This window comes from Sesamum indicum, linkage group LG3 (genome assembly GCF_000512975.1).
Source record: "Sesamum indicum cultivar Zhongzhi No. 13 linkage group LG3, S_indicum_v1.0, whole genome shotgun sequence".
Lineage (NCBI taxonomy): Eukaryota > Viridiplantae > Streptophyta > Magnoliopsida > Lamiales > Pedaliaceae > Sesamum > Sesamum indicum.
The window spans coordinates 14102314-14125866 of NC_026147.1; the positions used below are offsets into that span (position 1 = coordinate 14102314).

A 23553-nucleotide genomic window follows, 5' to 3' on the forward strand; every position below is an offset into this window, starting at 1 on the left:
ATTTAAAGAGGGTATTTATAATTTTTTAAATAATAAGAGATATTTATAATTATGTAAAACTCATGGAATAGTAGCTGCAATTTATCCAAATTATTTAGACATAAAAAGACTTATCCATATTGAGACTCATATATATAACTTTCTAAATTGAAAATATAATCCAAAAATATGAAACAAAAGCATCTTTCTTGCTTTCTTCAAAGTTAAATCATGATACAGACAAAATAAAGTAATGAAGCTAATGTGAAATAGGTTTCCTTCTTAGTGTTTTTCTCTTTCTTTTTACCCCAAAAAGAGAAGGCAAAAAAATAAATAAATAAATAGATGTCTCTTTCACTCCAAAAGGCTTATAATTGCTGATTCCTTTCTCTTTCTTATTTATTTATAATTTTATTGGCAAATGTACGTACCATAAATATACACACATACTACAAATACATACACAAAAAAAAAAAAATACAAAATAATTATATTTACACTTTTGATCTGTGATCTATTTAGATAAATTACCCATCTAATTATAGACGCTACCTATGTCAATGAAAAAACAGGAATTATTTAAGTGATGATGTTGACGTTTTTTGGGGTATACGTGTAATTTTTAAAAGGAGGAGTAGTTGTGTAAATGATGTTGATATTTTTTGTGGGTGTATATTGAATTTTTCAAAAAGCATGAGTGGTTTATTCAAGTAGACTATAGATCACGGGTGTAGATGTAATTATCTCAAAAAAATATCTTAGTCGGCACAAAGAACATTTGGATATTTATATAGTTTGATAAAACTAATGCGAAAACTTAAATTTTAACTACGATGGATCAGTATTTGTCATTGTTTTAGCTATAATCAAGATATTTTCATGATTTTTTAGCTATGATTAATATTTTGATCTTATTTACAAAAATAACGGCTGATATTCATTGTCATTTGTGGTGAATTAGCATTCATCATTTTTTTATTCTTTTTAATTTTTTACTTTTGACTATAGTAATTAATCATGATAATAATCATATTTCTTCTAGTGATGCCCACAAGAAAATTAAGGGTTAATGAAATTGTTCACTAATTCGATCCTTTATGAATTTAAAATGTTAATAGTCATTTTGAGTTATTTTTAGCACAATGATATATTTAGGGTTTCACTCATCATTGAAATAACTTGAGATTTTTAAAATTTTCATTACCTAATATAAAATTTATTGAATTGTACATATGAAAATTACTTAAAATGTATATTAGAATTGAATAAAATGCTTGAACAGATAAAAGAGTATCGTTAACATACGTAAAATTTTAACTAGAAAATGATAATTTTCAAAATTATTTTACCACCAAGATGTGATGGAGCGGAAGCAACGAAATTTAGAAAATAATTGAAAAACTCATGTCATATCATCAAGAACTCAATAAAAAAAAAATCTATTATTAAATATATTCCACGGTAGAGTTGACCGATACCTAAAGAAAGAGTCTTAAGTTGGCAACACACGTTTAAATGGACTAAATTTCAAATTCAGAAAGTTATAAAACTCGACCAAAAAATATCCTAATATACTAGTAATGTCCTAATAAAGGTCGAGACCAAAAAAAATTAAATTAAATAAAATTAATTTAAAAATAAATAAATTTAAAGAATTGTCTGAATATAATCGAAACAATAAAATTTCATAATGAATAATGATATAACAATAGGGGTGAGGGTGAGGGGGTTGAGTAGTCTTGAAGAAGACAATTGCATACTTAGTAAAATCAACCCATAGTTGATATTCAATCAAAAGTTATGAATAATTAAAATCTTACCATCAATTCACGTACATTAAACTTTTATGGATCCAAATGTTCCCTAAAAACTATATGATTGAAGCTCCAACAGATACGTGTAATAAGGGTTTCATCAACCGTTAGATTCTCCTCGAGATGCCCTCCATCCATTTCTTATTTATTTAATTATGCTCACAATTAACTCAGGCAAGACTACGTACTACATTTGATAACGACAACCGAAAAATCTGAATAATCAAATCATTTAATAATAGCCTCTCGATCAGGTCTCACAAAAGTGTGTGTGCAAGCAACTCCAATAATTCCCCCATTTTCTCGTTTCGCGACAAGATAAAAGAAAAAAAAGAAGATACCTCGCTAGTGGCAACACCGTAATTTCACCCCGCTCATGGTCCCAATGTCTGAGAGGAAAGTCCGAGAAAAAAGCCTGTCGTTTTAAATATGGCTTTGAGGGGATCTGATTTCCCAAAATGACTTAAAGTCGTGTTTTTTTCTTTTTCAGTTTTTTCCTCTCTTCCTCCCGAGCAACAATCAGGCCGTGAGATCAGCTGCATTCACACCGTTGGATCTTTTTTCCCAAGTGGGACCCACTTGACAAAACCCTAATTAAAATCTTAGACGGAGCCGGAGACCAGCTTGTCGGCTGAAGATTCCCGAGCCGATTATCCCGGACAAGAACCTAGCCGGCTTCGCGGGTCCCACGTTGACTGCACATATGATAAACCTGTTCTCACTCGGTGATAAGTTAGTTGTCTTATCTTAGTTATTAAAATGATAAGTAGTTACCCTTATCTCCTTCTCTGGGTCGCCCCTTCCTATAAAAATCACTTATTTTCTGCAAGTAATGTCGTAGTTTAATTTTTTTCTTTCCTTCCAACGATAGAGTAGAGAGAGAAAGTAGAGAGAGAACACCCCCCCCCATGTGTGTGTGTATATATATACATACATGTAAGCACAATCTCTCACCTATATATAGATAGAGATATATATACACTTTAGAGAGAGAAATCAAACCCCATTTTCTCCTCGAGCTCGTCGTCTCTCTCCATCCATCGATCTTTCGGAAGTAAACCCTCTTATGAGATCTCTCTCTCTCTTTCTCTCTCTATATGTATATGTATATATACACACACAGATACATGTGTGTTTATATATTCTGGAATATTTACTTTGAAGTTGTTTTTCTTTTATATTTTTGTGCTTTTGATGGTTTCTTTTGAGCTCTACTTTTCTTCACTGAGTATAGACACATAATAATCTTGACTTTGCTTTTTCTGTTTTTTCTGCTTCCCCTTTTCTTTGCATCTCGGATTCCATTTAAAGCTGCTTTCATTTCTTTGATCCCTTAAATTAACTTAGGATTTCGTTGTTTCTTCGAAACTTTTTAGACCTTAGTTTTGTCGGTGCATGCTCAAAGCCTTGTGCTAAAAATCTTTTCTTTTTACTTCGATTGAAGATCAGTTTAATGATCTAGGTTCGTTTTAAGTTTTTTCTCTTTCTCAATTACTTGTAATTTCTGTTTTTTGCTTTATATTTAAGTAGTCTGTGTTTGTGGTTGGTTTAACGTTGAAGTAATAATATTTTATATGATGAGTTTTGAAGCTTGTGTCGAGCAATAATTAAATGGAGGCACAGTTTGGTAATTAAATAAGGGTAGTGGTAGCTGACCCTTTTCATTTATTGTTTTTCTCTTTGGTTCTTTTTATTTAATCTTTCTTGTGGGTTTCACAGATCTGCTACTAATTTAGCTTTTGGATTATTCCGGTGGGTTTGAAGAAGAGTTGGTTGGAATGTCATCTCTCAGTAGAGAACTGGTCTTCTTGATCTTACAGTTCCTGGATGAAGAAAAGTTTAAAGAGACCGTTCACAAGTAAGTTAATGTATAAGTAATTTATGAGTAATTAAAGTGTTTCTGTGTATGTAAACCGTCGTTTGTCTTTTTCTGGTGATTATGTAATAATTATGTGCTTTATTAATGTGGCATTTCTAATAATAGGCTTGAACAAGAATCTGGGTTCTTCTTTAACATGAAGTATTTTGAAGATGAAGTGCACAATGGGAACTGGGAGGAGGTTGAAAGATACCTCTCCGGTTTCACAAAAGTGGATGACAATCGCTACTCAATGAAGATCTTTTTTGAGATTAGGAAGCAGAAATACCTTGAAGCACTGGATAAGTGAGACCTCAGTGTTTTTCTTTCTTTCTTTCTTTTGTTTTTTTTTTACTGAAGATGTGAATTTAATATGAATTGAAGTAATTTGCAATCTTTTGGCATTGAAATTTCTTGTATATAGGCATGATCGCTCCAAAGCTGTTGAGATCCTTGTAAAGGATCTTAAAGTGTTTGCATCTTTTAACGAAGAGCTTTTTAAGGAGATAACTCAGCTGCTGACATTAGAGAATTTCAGGTTTTTTACGCAATTGCTTTCTATTGATGCTACCTGTCGAAGAAATTGAGTACCTTTTTAAGTGGGTTTATTGCTGCTTAGGGAGAATGAGCAGCTATCAAAGTATGGGGATACCAAATCGGCACGAGCCATTATGTTAGTTGAGCTGAAAAAGCTTATCGAGGCAAATCCCTTGTTTCGTGATAAGTTGCAGTTCCCAAACCTCAAGAATTCAAGACTGCGGACACTCATCAATCAAAGGTAGACTTCAGTGTGAGAACTGATACATTTTATTTACTCATCAATCAGAGGTAGACTTCAGTGTGAGAACTGAGACATTTTATTGATAAACGGTGATAAAATGTTAATATTTCTAGTCAGAGTGTGTCTGGACTATTTTGTTTGCAGTATGTGGAACTATTATGTGTAAATGATTTTGAGACATATTTTATATTAAAGAATGCACAAAGTCTACTTCAAAGTAGGCCCGAATTTAGGTTACTTGTTGCCTTTCTGTTATACTACTTGGTGAAATGCCAAGGAAATTTTAGGTGGAGTGGCTATTAGGAAATGTGGCTACGTATTTTACTGCTTTGCTTGACGTCTGTTGCTATAAATCACCCTGTTATAGCAATTGCAAAGAGGAACTGACATCATATGCATCTGCAGCTTAAACTGGCAGCATCAACTTTGTAAAAATCCTAGGCCGAATCCAGATATTAAAACTCTTTTTGTCGATCATTCCTGCGGACAACCTAATGGTGCACGTGCACCTTCTCCAGCTAACAATCCCCTGCTTGGAGGAGCAGTACCAAAACCTGGGGGCTTCCCTCCTTTGGGTGCACACGTGGTTAGTGTATACATTTTGTATCTGCTTTTTAGATTTCTCTTGCCGTGATCTGGTCCACTGACTCCCTTTTGCCAATGTGGCCAGCCCTTCCAGCCTACTCCAGCACCTGTTCCAACACCACTGGCTGGTTGGATGTCTAATCCACCTACTGGGACTCATCCAGCAGTTTCTGGTGGACCTATAGGTCTTGGTGCTCCAACAATTCCAGGTGCAGATTTCAGTTTACGTGAGATTTTAGATGTTGGGAACAAAATGCTTTCAATTCTTTTTTGTCCATTTCCTTTAAAACATTAAGTGCAATGTTAATTGTTCGGGAGTAGATGAGCTTGACCATTCATTCTTCTTCCGTGCCGCATGGACTGTTATAAGCAGTTAGGTGCTCTGCTTCCATGATCAAAGGTCTTGTAAGTATAGTTGTTGAAGAGGAGTTGCATCCAGATATGCTGAAATAACTTATTTACTGTTTGGTGGTCAGAAAGTTGACATTTTTTCTAATTTGCCAAAGCATGTAAATATGCTTATGTATTCCTCGCCTACTGACTATTACCTGAAACATTAAGTTATTGGCTTGTCCCAAATTTCCATGATATATTCTCATACTTACTTCCTAAAATGATGCCGTGTGATATATATTTTACTAGGAAGATTGTGTGCAAGATCCATTAACTTCTTGTTTGATACCTGGTCAGGTCCTCCATTAATGAATGGTGTTTCTTGTTGCCTTGTGCAGCCGCCCTGAAGCATCCAAGGACCCCACCAACGAATCCTTCTGTTGATTTTCCATCTGCTGATTCTGAACATGCTAGCAAAAGAACCAGGCCACTGGGAATTTCCGATGAGGTAGTTGGATATGTGGTGGATAATCTTCTTCAGAGTTAGATACCTCCTCCTTGGTATTGCTTTCATCATTTGAAATCTTTGTTCTTTATGTGCAGGTAAATCTTCCTGTCAATGTTCTTCCTGTGTCATTTCCCGGGCATGCCCATAGCCAGACTTTCAGTGCACCAGATGACTTGCCAAAAACAGTAGCTCGGACTTTGAACCAAGGATCATCTCCTATGAGCATGGATTTTCATCCCATCCAACAGACTCTACTTCTGGGTTGGTTTAACCACAAGACTAATATCTTTAAATATTTTGTTATGGCATTTTCAGGTCAAGTACTTTATAACACCCATTACCTTTTTATCATGATAACAGTCGGTACCAATGTGGGAGATCTTGGTTTGTGGGAAGTTGGTTCAAGAGAGAGGCTGGTCCAGAGAAACTTCAAAGTTTGGGATCTGGGTTCCTGTACAATGCCTTTACAGGTGCCACATATTCTTTACTGAAATTTGACAAATTAAGTTCAGTTCCCTCTATATGTTAATGCCTTAATCGCCAATTAGCTGGAAAATAATAGTTTCTCCCCTAAAACCAGGCTGCTCTGGTGAAAGATCCTGGTGTTTCTGTGAATCGCGTAATTTGGAGCCCTGATGGATCTTTGTTTGGTAAAAATGACTCAAAAGTTAGACAATTAACTTCAAAAGAATTGATGACCTCATCTAATATCTAGCATTCATCATCTTTCTTCTGAACAGGAGTTGCATATTCACGGCACCTAGTACAGATCTTTTCATATCATGGAAATGATGATGTTCGTCAGCATTTGGAGGTATATTTCAGTCATCCTACCTATATTAACCAAAGCTTGAATTATTTCACAATTCAGACTGACTGCTGTTGTTTTAGATTGATGCTCATATTGGCGGAGTAAATGATCTCGCATTCTCCCACCCCAATAAGCAGCTTTCTGTGATAACCTGTGGGGATGACAAGTTTATCAAGGTTTTTTTAAGATGCATATTTAGTTTTCCACTATGCTTGTTATATTAGTGAATGTGAATTCATTTCCGGTAATCTGTGATTCTCAGGTTTGGGATGCCACAACTGGTACCAAACAATACACTTTTGAAGGTCATGAGGCCCCTGTCTATTCTGTCTGTCCTCACCACAAAGAGAATATTCAGGTAATAGAGCCATTGGATAGCTGCTTCATTATATGTTGATTGCTTAGGGTCTCTGATAATGGCGCTGGACATTGCCTTCGTTGTAACATGACAATTTAGTTTCCAACAGCTTTGGACAGTAAGATGATAGAATAATTGTATTTCTGGATTTGAGTTGATTATGATGTTTGTCCTATTGTTTTCCAGTTTATCTTTTCTACAGCATTGGATGGAAAGATTAAGGCTTGGTTATATGACAATTTGGGATCTCGAGTTGACTATGATGCTCCTGGTCGTTGGTGTACGACCATGGCCTACAGTGCTGATGGCACAAGGTAGAATACTCTGATGTGAAGTGTCAATGCTACTATTTGCATTTGTTGCTCCTCATGACCAGGTCTTTAAGCTGGCAATGTTCTTGGCCAGGCTTTTTTCTTGTGGGACTAGTAAAGATGGAGAGTCACACATTGTTGAATGGAATGAAAGTGAAGGCGCTGTGAAGAGAACATATCAAGGTTTCCGGAAACGATCTTTAGGGGTCGTGCAGTTTGATACGACTAAAAATAGGTTTTTGGCAGCTGGTGATGACTTCTCTGTCAAATTCTGGGACATGGACAATACTCAACTTTTGACCAGTACTGACGCTGATGGAGGTCTTCCAGTGAGTATCTTTGATAGCTTTTAACATTATGCATACCGTGCAAGTATGTTAGTGCATTGAGCCCTCATGTTGCTTTGGAAAAATTTAAGGCAAGTCCACGGATCCGCTTCAACAAAGATGGGACTCTCTTGGCCGTTTCTGCCAATGAAAATGGAATCAAAATTCTAGCAAATACTGATGGTCTTCGGTTACTACGCACATTTGAAAATCTCGCTTTTGATGCTTCAAGAGCATCTGAAGCTGCAAAGGTATTTGATTCTACTTGAGGTAGTAATCAGTTTTTCCTCCATGGTAAGGAAGACTGAACTTTATGGGTTTCCATGCAGCCTACTGTAAACCCAATATCTGCTGCAGCTGCCAGCAGTGCAGGACTTACAGAAAGGGTGGCCTCTGTTGTTAGCATCTCTGCAATGGTTGGTACCACTTACTTTTTTTCTGATGTGATGTTGTTTTGCATCATGAATTATTATTCTTTTTTTCCCATGGGAAACACGCACACAACCACACATGTCCTAATTTTCATTCTGCTGGGAACTCCGTTTTTACCGTTTTGAGAAGTCATCCGTGCATCACAAGAATAATGTGCTTGATTTATAGAATGGGGATGCAAGAAATCTTGGAGATGTAAAACCCCGAATAACGGAAGAAACTAATGACAAATCAAAGATTTGGAAGCTCAGTGAAATTAGTGAACCATCTCAGTGCCGGTCCTTGAAGCTCCCTGAGAATTTAAGAGTAACAAAGGTATATTTTCTCGTTTTATGTTCATTTCGCCTAAAAGAGGTATTTGTGATCTGGCACAACATCCTTTTACAATCCGAAGCCATCTTGGGATTATGCTTTTATACATAGCAAAATAGTACTTTGGGTTACGTATTAGAACTAGAATATATTGCCGTGTATGTGCTGAAAGATCTTACTTGAACCCCATGAACATGCAACTAGTCGTAGGGGTTACATGCTCTGTATTTACAGAGAATAATTTATCTGCATCATAGCTATACTGGAAACTTTTATGTCTAGGATTTATATCTATCAAATCCATGTTTCCTCGATCTATACTTCTTCAATATATTGATCGCGCTACACAGTGAAGTCATGTCGTTATAGTTTAACCCATGTTCCATATGTCATCAAGTATCTGCCAAGAGCAAACCATTGAATGATGTGATGACTGTCTTGATTATGAAAATAGCTGAACAACTAAGAGATTCAATAATGGGAAAAATGGTAAGATTTTAAAAATTGTCGCATTAGAGAGATGGACTGGTTAGCTCTATTATCTGCATTATCTAGAGTCTAAATATTGCCATAAGTATTGATTCTAGAATATTAGCATGCTGCCTATATTGTCTACTTTCTCAGTTCTTCAGATTGTGGTTGGAGGTTCTATGCAGTCCTCGAATTCTTTGTTGCTCTCACTATATGTTCTGTTAATTCAACATAGTTGTCATATTTCCATGGAAACCAATATTCCAGATCTGGGTAATTTTCATTTATCAACATTGGCTTATGATATATTTTTAAAAATTATCCAGCCCATCTATCAAAATCCAAAATATTCTTGTTTTACTTTGCTTAACATACATGTGTTTAGTCTGATAAGGTTCTTTCTTGCATTGATCTAACAGATATCAAGATTGATATACACAAACTCAGGTAATGCTATCCTGGCATTAGCTTCAAATGCAATTCATTTACTCTGGAAATGGCAGCGAAGTGAGCGTAATTCAAGTGGAAAGGTAAGAATGGAGTGTAAGATTCTCCAACACGGATTTCAAGACAAATCATCTTGAAATGAAAATGTTCTCTTTGCAGGCAACTGCTACTGTTCCACCGCAATTATGGCAACCATCAAGTGGCATTTTGATGACCAATGATGTTTCTGACACAAACCCTGAAGAAGCTGTTCCATGCTTTGCTTTGTCTAAAAATGACTCTTATGTAATGTCTGCATCGGGGGGAAAGATCTCTTTATTCAATATGATGACATTCAAGGTAATGAATAGAAGAATATAGATTCTCTGCCTTTATGCTTCTGTGCTGTGCATGTTTTCATCTCTCACATTTAATCATGACCAAGTGCAGACAATGACAACTTTCATGCCTCCACCACCAGCAGCAACATTCTTAGCATTCCATCCTCAAGATAATAATATAATTGCAATTGGCATGGATGATTCCACAATTCAGATATATAATGTTCGAGTTGATGAGGTATCACAGTTGTACTTATTTGGGTTTTTATGGATGACTGTCGGTGTTTCTCGTTGTTAAAGAAGAATCAAAGTGGACCTTTGATCCTCATTCTCTTTATGGATGACTGTCGGTGTTTCTCGTTGTTAAAGAAGAATCAAAGTGGACCTTTGATCCTCATTCTCTTCTTGCAGGTCAAAAGCAAGCTTAAAGGCCACTCAAAAAGGATTACAGGCCTCGCATTCTCACATGTATTGAATGTGCTTGTTTCATCTGGAGCTGATGCTCAGGTGAATGACTTAAATTTTACATGTTTTTGCTCTGTCTTGAGTGTCCAGCAACATCATTGCACAGAAAGACAGAAACTGTACAATGCTGCCACTGAAATTTACTGTCTTTTCTACTGGCCTTACAATTTCTGTCTTGAAGAACAAAAAGAAAAAATAATCCTTCTCTCTTTTGGGGAAGGTAAAATGAAAAATCTCCGCACTGCAGATAGTTGGTCATAGTAAAGATGTTTCTTGCTCTTGTTCAAGTTTTGCTCATTCTGATATTCTTTTTACCTAAAAATGTTCTCTCCAGCTCTGCGTGTGGAGTTCTGATGGATGGGAAAAGCAGAAATCCAGATTTTTGCAACTTCCTTCTGGGAGATCACCAGCAGCACAGTCTGAAACACGTGTACAGTTTCATCAGGACCAGATTCACTTTCTGGTTGTACACGAAACGCAGCTCGCGATATATGAAACTACAAAGTTAGAATGTGTAAAGCAGGTAAGTTTTTGCAATAAGAATTTGTTAAGGTTTTCTGAATTCCAATCTCTTATAGATACTCTTTTCATCTTCAGTGGGTACCTCGTGAATCTGCTGCCCCAATATCTCATGCAACATTTTCATGTGATAGCCAGCTGGTTTATGCTAGTTTTCTAGATGCAACTGTGTGCATATTCACCGCTGCACACCTCCGTTTGCGATGTCGCATTAATCCTTCTGCATATCTTTCTCCGGGAGTCAGGCAAGTCTTTCATGAGTTAATATTTTATGACATTTCAGATGGATTCCAATTGGTTACTTTATCTTTTACCTAAAGGATTATCTGAATTCCATTTAGCATGTGATTCTTAACTGGAACTAGGATTTTATCCTTTTGCCATCAAACACAAAATGAAGTTTCTTACTCTAACTTCTCTTTCTTTCTTCTGGCAGTTCAAATGTACATCCACTTGTGATTGCAGCACATCCACAAGAACCTAATCAATTTGCATTAGGTCTATCAGATGGTTCAGTTCATGTTTTTGAGCCCCTTGAATCGGAAGGCAAATGGGGTGTCCCACCACCAGCCGAAAACGGCTCTACAAGCAGTGTACCAACCACTCCTTTAGTTGGAGCTTCAGCCTCAGATCAGGCACAAAGATGATCCAATAGTAGTCTCAGAAACCTTACATGCTCTACTTGCCAGCTCCTTGGGAATTTCGGTAATGTTGGCTATCTAATATTCTCTATACTCACTGATGAAGACTGAATAGCTTCCGTTCTGGAAATAAGCTAGCGCCCCCCATCTTGTTCCAGGAAACTGTGGTAGAACACCTGTACATTACATCTTCTTTCCGGGCATTGTGTAACACATTCTTCTCTATATTTTTCTGGATACATGCAGTTTTTGGAGCTGGATATGTAATTATCTCAGACCTTTGGCTCAAACATGCCAATTCACTAACAGTTTGGGTGAGATGTGATGTAAGATTAATGTTTTTAGTGAGTGTTAACAGTCAATTTTCCACCTTTATAGAGAGTAAACAAATTTCATTTTTTTGTCCCTTCTCTTTCTCAACTTATTCTATTTGATCAAACGATCTCTTGCTCCACTAGTTTTATTCATAGAACGCCCCAAAAGAGTTGCCGATTGCTACACCTATCTCATTTAGAATGTATAGCGCCTTTCGTTGCTTTTATTTGTAGACAATTGAATCCAAAGTACACAAGATGTGATTGATTTCAAACATAAAAGTTCCACACTCGTGGGCGTTGTCATTGTTAGCGACTCAGGACGATCCTGTCGGAGGTATCAAGGGATATTTCCACTAAACGTTAAGCGTGACGGCAGGCTAGAAGTGCAGTAGGCATGGAGAAGTTTACAAAAAGTGATGAGAGTTGTATTCCCCTTTGTTTGGGATAATTCTTTTCGAATTTCATCTTCAAACACTTCCACCACCTTCGCACACCAATATATTTTTGATCGAGACTCGTTTGCAAGCAAGGAGTGGAGATGGAGCTAAGTACATCTGATCTTCACGTATTTGAGGAGGGAACTATGTGAATACGTATGATCGAGATGGCTGCAAGGAGCGGAGCAGCCGCCAAGGCGATAGCGATATTTGAATTTTAGAAAACAATTTGGAGAAAAGATTTTAGATTCATATTTAATAATATATAATTTAAAAACAAAGTCGAAGGATATCAATGTTTTGAATTTAAAAAAGGAGCGGACCATCCATTGCAATTTTTATTTCCATCAATTATGCTGCAACAACAAAGCAAAATGGGAAAACTGTATTGTAAGTGTAAAATATTTCAATTAATTAATAATAAAAGGAAACAACTACTCACATATTTGATGAAATTCAAATCTATGGTCATCAAATGTTGGTGATATCTCCACTTGATTCCAAAACCCATTGATAATTATAATCTCATATGTTGGTGATATCTCCACTTGATTTTAAAACCCATTGATAATTAATACTTGAAGTATACAATACTATATAGATTCTCGCATCAGAACAAAATAGTAATATTCAGACAGCAATCAGACACCTCGGCAATTTTGCTCATATACTCAACTTCACAGTAACATTTGTGAACTGATGACCCAGATTAGATAGCCACAAATTCTGTCTAATCTTAGTACCATTTATACTAACAGCGGCGTTATGCCATTGAATATTCCCTTGCACAATAGTTATGAGACCTTAATCTAATGGTTGCACTATGGCCCAAATCCCATAGATGAATTCAAAATCAAGAGTTCTAATCACACCAAACCTATTGATGTTTTCCCACTTTTTATGAGATATTATAATTTACCCACATTCATATTAGTGAAGTGATTGAACTGAGAGTTATTAATACATGTTTATATTCTTTATATATTGATGTATTTAATTAAATCGATCTAATGCTCAAACATATATACATACATATATATTTATATTTATATGATATGACAAGCCACCTTTTAGTATTTAGACAGTAGTAAAGCAGGTTTGATTTGCATCTTATTAAAACTAATAACAAACTCACATTTCACCATAAAATTCTGACCAGCCGACACCAAACTAGTCCGGAAGTGTGCCAATTGCCTCCAACATGGTTTGAAACATGCTTCATACCTCAAACAACTAACATCTAAGCCGGAAAAACATGACAGATGCCGTTACTTATCAATATCAAACATGCATATCAATCATTGAAGCAGCATTTATATACACAAGTTCTTGAGTCGGAAAAAGTTTTTCCAGACCGACAAGGAACGACACTTAAGACCACGCCCAAGGAAGATGTTATGTACATTTCTTTCCTAGAGATACAGGAGAGAACCTTCACATGTGGCACGGATCGGAAAGCAATTGTACTAACATGCTCAGAACAAACTTTCAATGTTCAGAATATATACAATTTCATAGACGATATGTGCTTTTATTGCAGCCATACGTAGAGAGGATGTCCTGTGCTGATGAAATATGCGTCCAGTCTGGGCTCTATTCAGGCCTAAAACTCACCAGGTTAGGGAGATCAGACGACTGGAGCTTCTTTATGTCATTGGCAGTGACCTTGCAGGACTCCAATGTCAGTGACTTCAAATTTTTAAGTGACTTGAGATGCTGCAAACCAGCACTTGTTACTCGAGAATTTGAAACGTTCAACGACACCAGCTGTATAAGTCCTGCATTTACAGGTGAAATAAGAGAAAATTTCGGCCAAAGAAAAAAGAAAAGGGAAATAGAGAATATCGGTAAATATCAGTTCATATCCTGTCGGATCCATTTGTATGAGCTAAAGCAAATATGCTAAGTAGATATAACAAATGAGCTTTAGACAGAATGTTTCTTGGATAGAAAATAAGAACAGCATGGATGTTAATTTGTGCAAGTACCAGAAATCCATTCCAAACTCCTGTCTGTCAAGTGGTTGTTCTGGGACAGATTCAGCAGTGTCAAGGATGTAAGGTCCTTAATGTTCTTTACACCAGCATCAGTTAATCCACCACCACAGATTTCCAGAGACCGCAGGTTCTTGAAAGCTGAATGAAAAGATGCAAACAAATTGAAGATGATGAGAAAAACGGTCACCATGAAAAATGAAAAAGCTAGCAACTTGTGAAGCACACAAGTAATAACTTGCCAACCCTCGTAGAATTTCACAAATCGCCCTGATTTGGAATTTTGGACAAATAAAAACAATTAATTATTTCTGGCAATAACAAAAGATGAGCGCAGTTGAGTACAATGAGTTAAGTTATTAGCATACATCGCAGATAATTGGTTCCAGAATCAGTAATCCGTGCTCCAAAGAGATCCAGATGCATCAACCCAGTCAAATCTGCAAAGAAGAAATTTCATACTTCAAATAACTTTATAAACACAGAACAGAGCATTCTCCTCTGTGATCTGTCGCCTGAAGTCTTAAATGTAGCTAAAAAAAAGGTGTGAAATACCAAGTACTGTCACACGAGCATGAAAACAGCAAAAACGATCACTCAAGAATACAGAAAAAGAAAAGGAAAGAATGGCATCAAAGTCTTTCTAGGTGATATAAAGTCTTGTATGGGGCAAAATCCTGACTCCAGGTGACAAATAAGAAAAGAATTAAACAGAAAAAGAAAACTAACAAATCAAAAGAAACCTAGGACATGTTGGGCTTTTCAGGTTAACATCAACTTGGAAGTAGAAATAATAGCATGCCTACAGAGACACAAACCTTCGAACCACGTCATCTACATGTCATACACAAACGCCACCAATCACAATTCTCGAGATTGCTGAATTTATCAGCATCAACAGAAAAGCATACATCTGTAGGGGAGTTTTTCCTTTTGGTTACCTATCATATTTGGAGGCTATCACTGAATAAAAACAGTGATGCTGTTATACTGAAAGCTTTTTCATGCATCAATTTTTTTATTTTGTAATAGACATTCTGTGGACAACTTACAAACTAGAGACAAAAAATTTAACTTTGAAATAACATGCGGGAACCAGATGTCAGCAGAGAATAATCTATTTCTACAGTAACATGCTATCTCTTTTGACAAAATATATTTCCTGCTGCAGTTTAATGTTGTCCTATGCAATCCATTTATAAAGCTCAACTTCAGACTGGAATATCGAATCATGTTTTTAACACTAGGGAAACATGGAGAAGGAGATTTGTCCTGTCCACTTTGAAGCGTCTGGCTAAGACGATACAAATATTGAAACCTTTAAGAGCGGAGGCTAAACAGTGGAGAAAAAGCCACAAACAAGGGCCAAACAAAGATCCATAACAGAAGCGGCACATAACTTGGACAAGAGAGTGCAGTACCCCGTGCATACAAATGAAGCAAATGTAATGAATATTAAACTGAGATCATGCTGATAGATAACTGCAACAGTCACCAGACCAAGAAATCTTACTTGTAAGAGCAGCAAGGCCAGCATCAGTAATTTGACGAGCATCCAAATTGAGGGACTTGAGAGAGGTTAAGCCAGACAACTTTCTCAAACCAGCATCCGTAACAACAGTGAAGGAAAGATTTAAACTCTCCAGATTATGCAGACCTGCATAGATGACCAAAAATGAATCAAGGTTGAGATTTTGCCATTTATAATGACACAATACAATTTGAAATGTCTACTGAACAATCATAAACATACTTAAAAGCAAAAAATAGGTCTCTTGGCACAAGAAATAGTTGCAGAAAGCCATTTGGAATCCATTAATAAACACTAACATTTGTGCGCTAACCTGGGGCAGTTATTCAAGAGGTTACATTCAAGCTTCAGAGACGGACAGGGAATTTTTCCCTAAAGTTTTCAATGGGCACCAGAACTTGGTTATGCACACATCACAAAGCTGATATTTCAGCTGATTCTTGGAGCTCAGAAAAAACATTTTGACATAGGCTTAGCTTGGGAGAGGATATTTCATAGCTGAACCTCATTTATATTTGTCTGGATCAAGGCCTGAGAAGTCTTATAAAAAATTATCTTTTGGCATAATCCTGTTCCAACTTAGAACATGCAGTCACATTTGCTCATGCTCAACTTGAGAAGCAGCGCATATTCAATTATGAAATAGGATACCAGAATAGCGTCCAAGGAACTACATGTAAATATTAAACTATAAAACAAGAGAGATGCATATCACTAATAGGCCCCTAAACGCAGAAAACTCAGATGTATCTATACAGCAATATAGAAAATATATTATTTGTACAGATGACTTCAGTATCATCCAAGGATTGTTCCGAACCGGAAAGATGGCGTAGTCCACTGCTTCCAACTTCAGTGTCTGACAACTCCAAGCATTTCAGACGAGATAGGCCTGACACCATGGGCCAGAGGAACCAATGTTAGCAAGTGAGAGAAACAGCATCATTTGCAACAAAGAAATATCAGGATATATATGAGGAAAGCAATGAGGTAAATAACAAAATCATCTGCAGCAATTTCATGATACCAGGAGTGCATCAGACTATGAAGGCAAATTCAATTTTGATGCAGAAATATAAAAAGAAAATACACTCAGCCAACACAAAGCTAGCAATTAAAATATTAACCTGCAAGGTGAACCATCCCTTCATCATTAATCCTGCAAGAATCCAAGTTTAAGCTCTCCAAATTCGTTAGACCTGTGGCACAAACATTCAGCATTTGTGACCATTATTCTATTAAATGGAAATCAATCAACCTTCACATGAACAAGCATACAACCTTCACATGAATGTTGCACGAACACAACTAAATCAAATTATATTATGGGGGGCGCTGTTTAATTCCACTTGACAAGCTAAATTTACCTTTAATATGCACCAACATGGCACCTGAGATCTCATTGAATCCCAAATTCAGAACTTTCAGAGATTGCAACTCTGCGTCAAGCAGAGAAGACAAATATTAACTCGAGAATCATGTCAACAATTCACAATAGAATGCAAATAACTATATTCTTCTGTTACATTTGCAGGTTGAAACCAAGGTTTAGATATCTTACTTGAAAATTTATCACAACCATCATCTGTCAAATTACATCTGCTGAGATTCAAATACAACAAGGCACCAAGAGCTGCAATGAACAAAATCCCAGCACGTAGTATAAGAAACTGGTCTAGATAATGGAAACTACGATATTGAAGTTCTTGCGGCACATAATTTCAAAAATTTTACCATCATGGTTAATTAACAAGAGACATGTGATTGATGCAATGAAAAATGCTGTGCATCAAATCACAATTATCAGGTTCCAAGGAACTAGGTCAGGCGGAAACAGAAATAAAACCAAGCACAAGATGAACCTGTAAGTGAATCCAGACATGCAGCAGTGACAGGGCAACCCTCCATATTCAAAAGAGTAAGGTTCTTCAAATCTATCAAACAAATATTGAGAAAATTAGAAACTTTATTTTTGTCAACACCCTCAAGACGCAAGGGATCTGCAGCTTAACAGTGTTGCTTTCGCTCTTATCCTGCGAAAAGACCTCTTCACACAGTATTCTTGGGAGACACAGAATATGGACAGCAGCACATCAAAATAAAGTCAGAAATTTCTCGTATTCTCATTTTCGGATCACTATATAATTAAGGTTCCAGAAAAGGTTTTGACACAACATATTTTAATGGTTTAAAACCATAAAATAGACTTGAAGAGAATAAGAGAACTCCCATGGGTCAAATGACATGAATCCTTTTGCTTTAAACCACAAATGAACCAAAAATCATTCGTACAGGTTGCTTATATTACCTCTTAGGAAGGCAACACCATTATCAGTAACCTTACTGGAAGCAATTTGTAATGACTTCAAGCTTGTAAGTCCTGCAACACAGAGAGAAACAAGTCGGAGACCAGTAAGGAGCGGAGTATCAGATGGTGTGAATTATATGTACATTCTTATCAAAATAGCTCGCTACAATGTGTTCAAATACAAGAGATAACCCAGTATCAAATTTTAGGATTTGGAGAATAGAACATGAGCTACCTGAGAGAGCCCTTATATCAGCATCAGTGATGCAGTTGCAACAATTAACATTAACAGATTCAAGCTTAGAAAGTCCTGTAAAAAAAAGGACAAGGTAGATCAGAGAATGAAATGTATAGGGTTCAAAGGGAAAGTGAACCAAGTCCAATATATCGACAACAATTAGGATATTATGTTGTCAAGAAGGAATTTGATTCCATATACATCAGCAACTATTATGTCACGAACAAGCTTGTATCAGTAAAGCTGAACCACAGGCGCATTAGATGGCTGTTGAGCATACAAGTCACGGTTGAAAGAAAGGAAGTCTCTCATACCCATCTCACCATATTAATTCAAGTTTCGTTTTTCCTGTCTGCCATTTAAGTCCCTGGCCCTTGAATGGTGCTAAACCAAAAAAAAAAAAGAGTAAAAGAGCACAAAAGATGATAAAAACCTTAGTACATTTTCATCGTTCAATTCCCTCAAATATATCTGTATTCTAAGTCTATCAAGAACTCAACTTGTATGGTCCAGATCACAATTACGACGACAATATTGTTTCTCCATCAGAAGAAAATTTCATTCACAGGAAAAAGGAACCTTCAAGTTACCTGTATTTCCTAAAGTTTAGCAAGATTTTGGTGAAGTTAATGCATCACAACAACAAAGCATATAAAGCATAAATGCCTAAAACTAAGGAAGCCAGTTTGTTCCGTTATTATTTACTAAAAAACGATTTCCAGAAAAAGCAGATATTAAAAATCCCAATGCCTCTAATTCCATACATGATTAGCATTATTAAGAAAACTACTTCACGACTCGGAGAGAGTTCACAAAATAAAAACCTTTTAGATGGACAAGCCCTCCATGGATCCTTGGACATCTCTCCAGGTCCAACTTTACCAAGTTGATTAAGCCAGATAAGGAACTCATTCCTTGTGCAGTGATCAAGTTGTTTCTTTTAAAACTTAGAGTAGTCAGGTTTGACAGACCTACAAGGTAGAGAAACAATAGTACATATCAGCTCATAAGTTTTAAACACATGTCGTAGAGTTCGCAACCACCATGGCGTCATACAGCTCTCTCCCAATTTCTTGGACCCTAGTTGTTTAAGTAGACAAAACATGTGGTCCACCAAAATGCTCCAATACAACTGCAGGCTCAAGCTAAACACATACAATGCAGCATGGTTGCAGAATCAATTCCTGAGGTGTCATCGCCCAACCAATTATTGGCCCAAGCAACATAAGAGAAAAATGAGGAAAAAGAAACATAGCTACTAGTTGCATTCTTCCTTTTCCATCCAGGCCATATCAAATCAGGCCCTTCCTCTGGATTATATCAATTGGGATGGAGAAGGTGTGTGGCTGGGCAGGGAGTGTCAACAAGTTCTAAATTGTACCTTACAAGAGGCTGCTAAGCGCTAAGTTATGATCAAAGAGTAAACCAGGTATCAAATTGGTCAGTAAATTATTGGGATGAAAACCCTTTAATAACTTATAACGTTGATATAACATTGTAGTCAACACTTGCAGTCCAAACAGATTTTCGCAGAGGGTCAAAACCTACACTTTAACTGCAAGAATTTCATGAATGAAAAACCACATTCTTAGTATTAGAGGAAAAAGTTCCTACCATTGATCTGTTCCAGGCCTTTGTCAGAAATCTGGTCACAGTAATTAAAATTCAAGGCTTGAAGATTTTTGCAATCTTTGAGATAAATTAACCCAGAGTCACTAACATCTGAACCCGAAAGATCCACAGAGAGTAGAGATGAACCCTGTGAAGAGACAACGTCCATCCAATTGTCACTAAATCCTGGGTATTCTCCCAAATTAAGATCCTGCAACAAACAGAAAAGTGAGCATGAGAACAGCTGTTGTCTATCCTTTAGGCAGCCAAAGCAATTTGTGACCCATTTCTTCACTTAGCAAAGCTTGCAGACCTGAAGAGCACAATCCCGAAAAGCTTCAAGTACAGAATCAGTTAGACATTGGGAACACACTAGATCGTCAAAAATCTGTTGACTTATATCCCTTGGCAGCATGGAGAAGGTGCTATATTTGTTTATGTCCTTCAACAAAAGAAAATTGCTTGTCAATACATTTAAAACAGTTTGGGCTTTCCCTCTTATACAGTGAACTATAAACAGAGTAAACACGCCAAACATACTTGCCGAATTTTATATATACAAAGATCCATAAGAGATGGGCAACTTCGTTTCCCTTGACTAGCGTCCATAGATGATCTAGAAAATGAGGTTCCAAGCCATTTTGAGCTCCCACTTTTAGTATATCTACCAGAAACCCCTCGGTTCAGGTTATCCTCGTTTACTGGCTGGTCTCGCTTCCTGGAACAAGCTCCTCCCATTTTTTACTGTATCCTATTCTATTTAGTATTTACATTAAGAAAACTGCAGCAAAGCCATGCAGTTTTCAACTTATCACCAATGCTAGGGGTACAAATTCAGCGTCACCCTGCAAAACATAAAGAAATCAGATGATTCATCATGATTCTTGATGGGTTACGAGTACGCATACAAGTCTAAGTCAAACTTTCCTCATCCTCTTTCAAGAAAGCGCCTAATTTTTACATCAAATTATACAAATGAAAACATATAGATCAGTTATTACATCCAGGACTTGCAATTACGGCATGCCCACGATACACTGGACAAGAGAAGAGACAAGTACATAACAAATATAGCGTAAAAGCATATTTAGTAAATACGGAAGAACACAAATTAGCAGCTTCTACGAAAGAAAGTATAATCCTCGTCCCCGTAACAAGTCAAAAATAACTACCACTACAGAACTGTTGCCTTAGAAGCCTCAATTCCCCACTGCACAAGATTAAATATTTAGAACTATAACAGGGAGAAAGCCACATGCTCAGTACAAACTGCATAAAAGAATTAATAATTAACAGTGAGAATTCAGAGGCGAAAGCCTATGTCTGGAAACTTCAGTTCAGAACTGTTGCCTTAGAAGCCTCAATTCCCCACTGCACAAGATTAAATATTTAGAACTATAACAGGGAGAAAGCCACATGCTCAGTACAAACTGCATAAAAGAATTAATAATTAACAGTGAGAATTCAGAGGCGAAAGCCTATGTCTGGAAACTTCAGTTCAGACTTACTTCCTTATCACAACACACACCCCCACCCCCCCAACCCCACCCAACTTCCCAAAGCAAAACACTATTTTTATGCATTTAAGTCACACGATCACACGGGAAAAATAGGAAAAAAACTTGCTAACAACAACTAGGGTGTTATAAACTGAAGCCCATCAATGACTGAATATTTTCATCAAGTAACTCACGGATTAACTCCTCCAAACCACAATCACCCAAGAAAAACACAACCCTCCATCAAACTTCCCCTGGACCAACATTCTTCCTTCAAACAAATATCAAAAACCCAAAAAAAAGAAAAAAAAACTTCTACTTTCCCAAAAAAAAGTGCCTAAACGACACAAGAAGAACGACAGACCTTAACTCTTCCATCATCGGAAGCATCGCCGGTGTCTCAAACTACGTCAACCTACACAAGCATGCGTATAATTGAGAGAGAGAGAGAGCGTGGAAAGTGGAAAGTAGCGGTACAAGAAGAAGAAGATGATGATAGAGGAGAAGAAGCGTACAAGAAGAGGGAAGAGAGAGTTGTTGCTGAGTCCGAGCCAGATTCCAAACCAACCAACCACCGCCACGTGGTGGAGAAACACGTCGGGTTTTTCTGCTTCGGGAGAAAAATGATGATAAGAAAGGAGAAACTGATAAAGGGTTTATGTGTGTAGGTCCCACCCCCTAATTAGATCATTTTATTTATTATTTTAATATACAAAATGGGTTTGCTTTTATCCGTTTCAGCGGCCCCACTTCAGTGGAAGATTTTGTACGCTATCTCAACATTTATTTTTTTGAGATGATTAGATTTAGGGTTTAAATACATTATTATCGAATTATGTATTTTGTTTCATTTACACTTCTAAAATATAAAATAATACATAATGCATATAATATTTTCGGAAAAAGTATGTTATACAATTTATAAATTTTTATTTAATTGCATATCCACAGTGCTACATATAAATTTTTACTCAATATATGTAAATACACTTTATGCATAATTCAGGGGTGCAAAGTGTATGATATTGAAAATGAGCACATTACCCTTTTATGTAAAAAATATAGCAATTTATCCTCATATACTTTCTAAAATGAAGCAATTTACCTCCCTATATAAGGAGGTAAATTGCTTCATTTTAAAAATCATAAGGGGGTAAATTGTTGTATTTTAAAAAATACAAGGAGGTAAATCGTATTTGTTTTTTCACAAGTAGGTAATTTGCTTATTTGCGATATCATAAGGGGGTTGCTTGCATTTTTTCCTATGAATTTTTATTAAAATATAAATAATTATATTTATACGCCATGATTTATGATTTGTTTAAATCACTTTTGCTTTTTTGGTAATTACATATATACTCATCATAAATGTCAATATCATATACGCAAATCACTATTTTTTAAAGAATTAAACATACACATCGCAAAAAAGTTAATATTATTGTACAAACTATTTCTATTTTTTAGTGATCGGGGATGATTTATATAATTATACAAAAAAATAAAATAATTTGTGTAAAATGTAAATAGACCATAAGTTAGAGACTAGAAATATAATGGATAATTACACTCTCCTCCCATGAGGTTTCATGTAATTACACGTAGAATCTTTGTAATTTGAAAAATTACATCTAGTACTCTTGATGTATACTTTCATTTAACAAATAAACTCCTCTTTTAGTTAAATTCACCGAATTTGCTGATATTAGCAGAAAAAGGGGGGAGGGGAATAAATTCATGTTTTCCATCGATTAACTTATTATTGATTTATTGCAGGTCAAATAATTTTTTTATGATCAAATTGCTTTATATATTTTCACGCATTAATGCTTGTGAGGAGGTATATCTTTACCGTTATAAAAGTAGTTTAGTTAGAAAAACTTTGTTTGACCTGTAATAAGTTTTTATTTAATTTTTTTTATTAATAACAATATATTTAATTAATTTTAACTAACAAAAACTTATTTATTAGACAAAAATAAATTCAAAAAACATTGTATATAATTTTATAAACTATAATAAATTTACATATAATTATATAATTTCAAGAAAGAAGCGTATAAGTATCCATAATTATAAGAGTTAAAAGGGGGTATATTGCTATTCACCCAAAATTCATATATTATGTATAATTACAACAATATTATGTCAATTATAAATAATTAAGAACTAATTAAAATAAATCTAATGTAGGGACCACACTCCGATTTCGCAAATGAATAGAACAATTCGACTTTCTAAAAATGACTAAATGCTCTAAATATCAACTCGTTATTCATCTCAACACGAATCCAACGTAATGACGACATCATCAATCTTCACAATAATATAAGTATTCATCGATATA

General features: G+C 36.0%; 2 protein-coding genes across 3 annotated transcripts; one reads left to right on the forward strand and one right to left on the reverse strand.

Moving 5' to 3' along the window:
* LOC105158348 (protein TOPLESS) lies at window positions 2669–11677 on the forward strand. The gene is made up of 26 exons (XM_011075076.2): window positions 2669–2847; window positions 3513–3651; window positions 3778–3957; window positions 4076–4189; window positions 4271–4429; window positions 4838–5018; window positions 5103–5226; window positions 5749–5858; window positions 5954–6119; window positions 6219–6328; window positions 6439–6508; window positions 6599–6672; window positions 6750–6845; window positions 6932–7027; window positions 7214–7341; window positions 7433–7667; window positions 7757–7915; window positions 7994–8080; window positions 8265–8411; window positions 9299–9409; window positions 9486–9665; window positions 9756–9884; window positions 10058–10153; window positions 10446–10634; window positions 10709–10875; window positions 11067–11677. Exons 2-26 carry the CDS (start codon window positions 3572–3574, stop codon window positions 11275–11277), a joined length of 3399 nt encoding a protein of 1132 aa, XP_011073378.1. The 5' UTR covers window positions 2669–2847; window positions 3513–3571; the 3' UTR covers window positions 11278–11677.
* On the reverse strand, window positions 13294–21725 carry LOC105158349 (F-box/LRR-repeat protein 14). Of its 2 annotated transcripts, XM_011075077.2 has the most exons (16): window positions 21571–21725; window positions 20248–20552; window positions 20021–20149; window positions 19711–19918; window positions 18921–19067; window positions 18094–18168; window positions 17859–17930; window positions 17413–17484; window positions 17112–17183; window positions 16918–16989; window positions 16678–16749; window positions 16371–16442; window positions 15533–15676; window positions 14388–14459; window positions 14014–14160; window positions 13294–13803 (listed from the first exon to the last, which is right to left on the reverse strand). In XM_011075077.2, the coding sequence occupies exons 2-16, from the start codon at window positions 20443–20445 to the stop codon at window positions 13619–13621; spliced, it is 1737 nt and encodes a 578-aa protein (XP_011073379.1). In that variant the 5' UTR covers window positions 20446–20552; window positions 21571–21725; the 3' UTR covers window positions 13294–13618. The 2 variants fall into 2 exon arrangements, with proteins under 2 accessions (XP_011073379.1, XP_020548067.1); XM_020692408.1 differs by lacking the exon at window positions 18921–19067.

Excerpts from the sequence above, each read along its gene's own strand:
- LOC105158349 (XM_011075077.2), bottom strand. The coding sequence starts at position 20,445 with ATGGGAGGAGCTTGTTCCAGGAAGCGAGACCAGCCAGTAAACGAGGAT. Across the intron at positions 17,931-18,093 it reads TGATATAAGGGCTCTCTCAG|GACTTACAAGCTTGAAGTCA; the intron begins GTAGCTCATGTT and ends TCTGTGTTGCAG. Across the intron at positions 14,460-15,532 it reads TGGCCTTGCTGCTCTTACAA|ATTTGACTGGGTTGATGCAT; the intron begins GTAAGATTTCTT and ends TCTTCTTTGCAG.
- LOC105158348 (XM_011075076.2), top strand. The coding sequence starts at position 3,572 with ATGTCATCTCTCAGTAGAGAACTGGTCTTCTTGATCTTACAGTTCCTG. Across the intron at positions 7,916-7,993 it reads GAGCATCTGAAGCTGCAAAG|CCTACTGTAAACCCAATATC; the intron begins GTATTTGATTCT and ends GTTTCCATGCAG. Across the intron at positions 8,412-9,298 it reads AGAATTTAAGAGTAACAAAG|ATATCAAGATTGATATACAC; the intron begins GTATATTTTCTC and ends TTGATCTAACAG.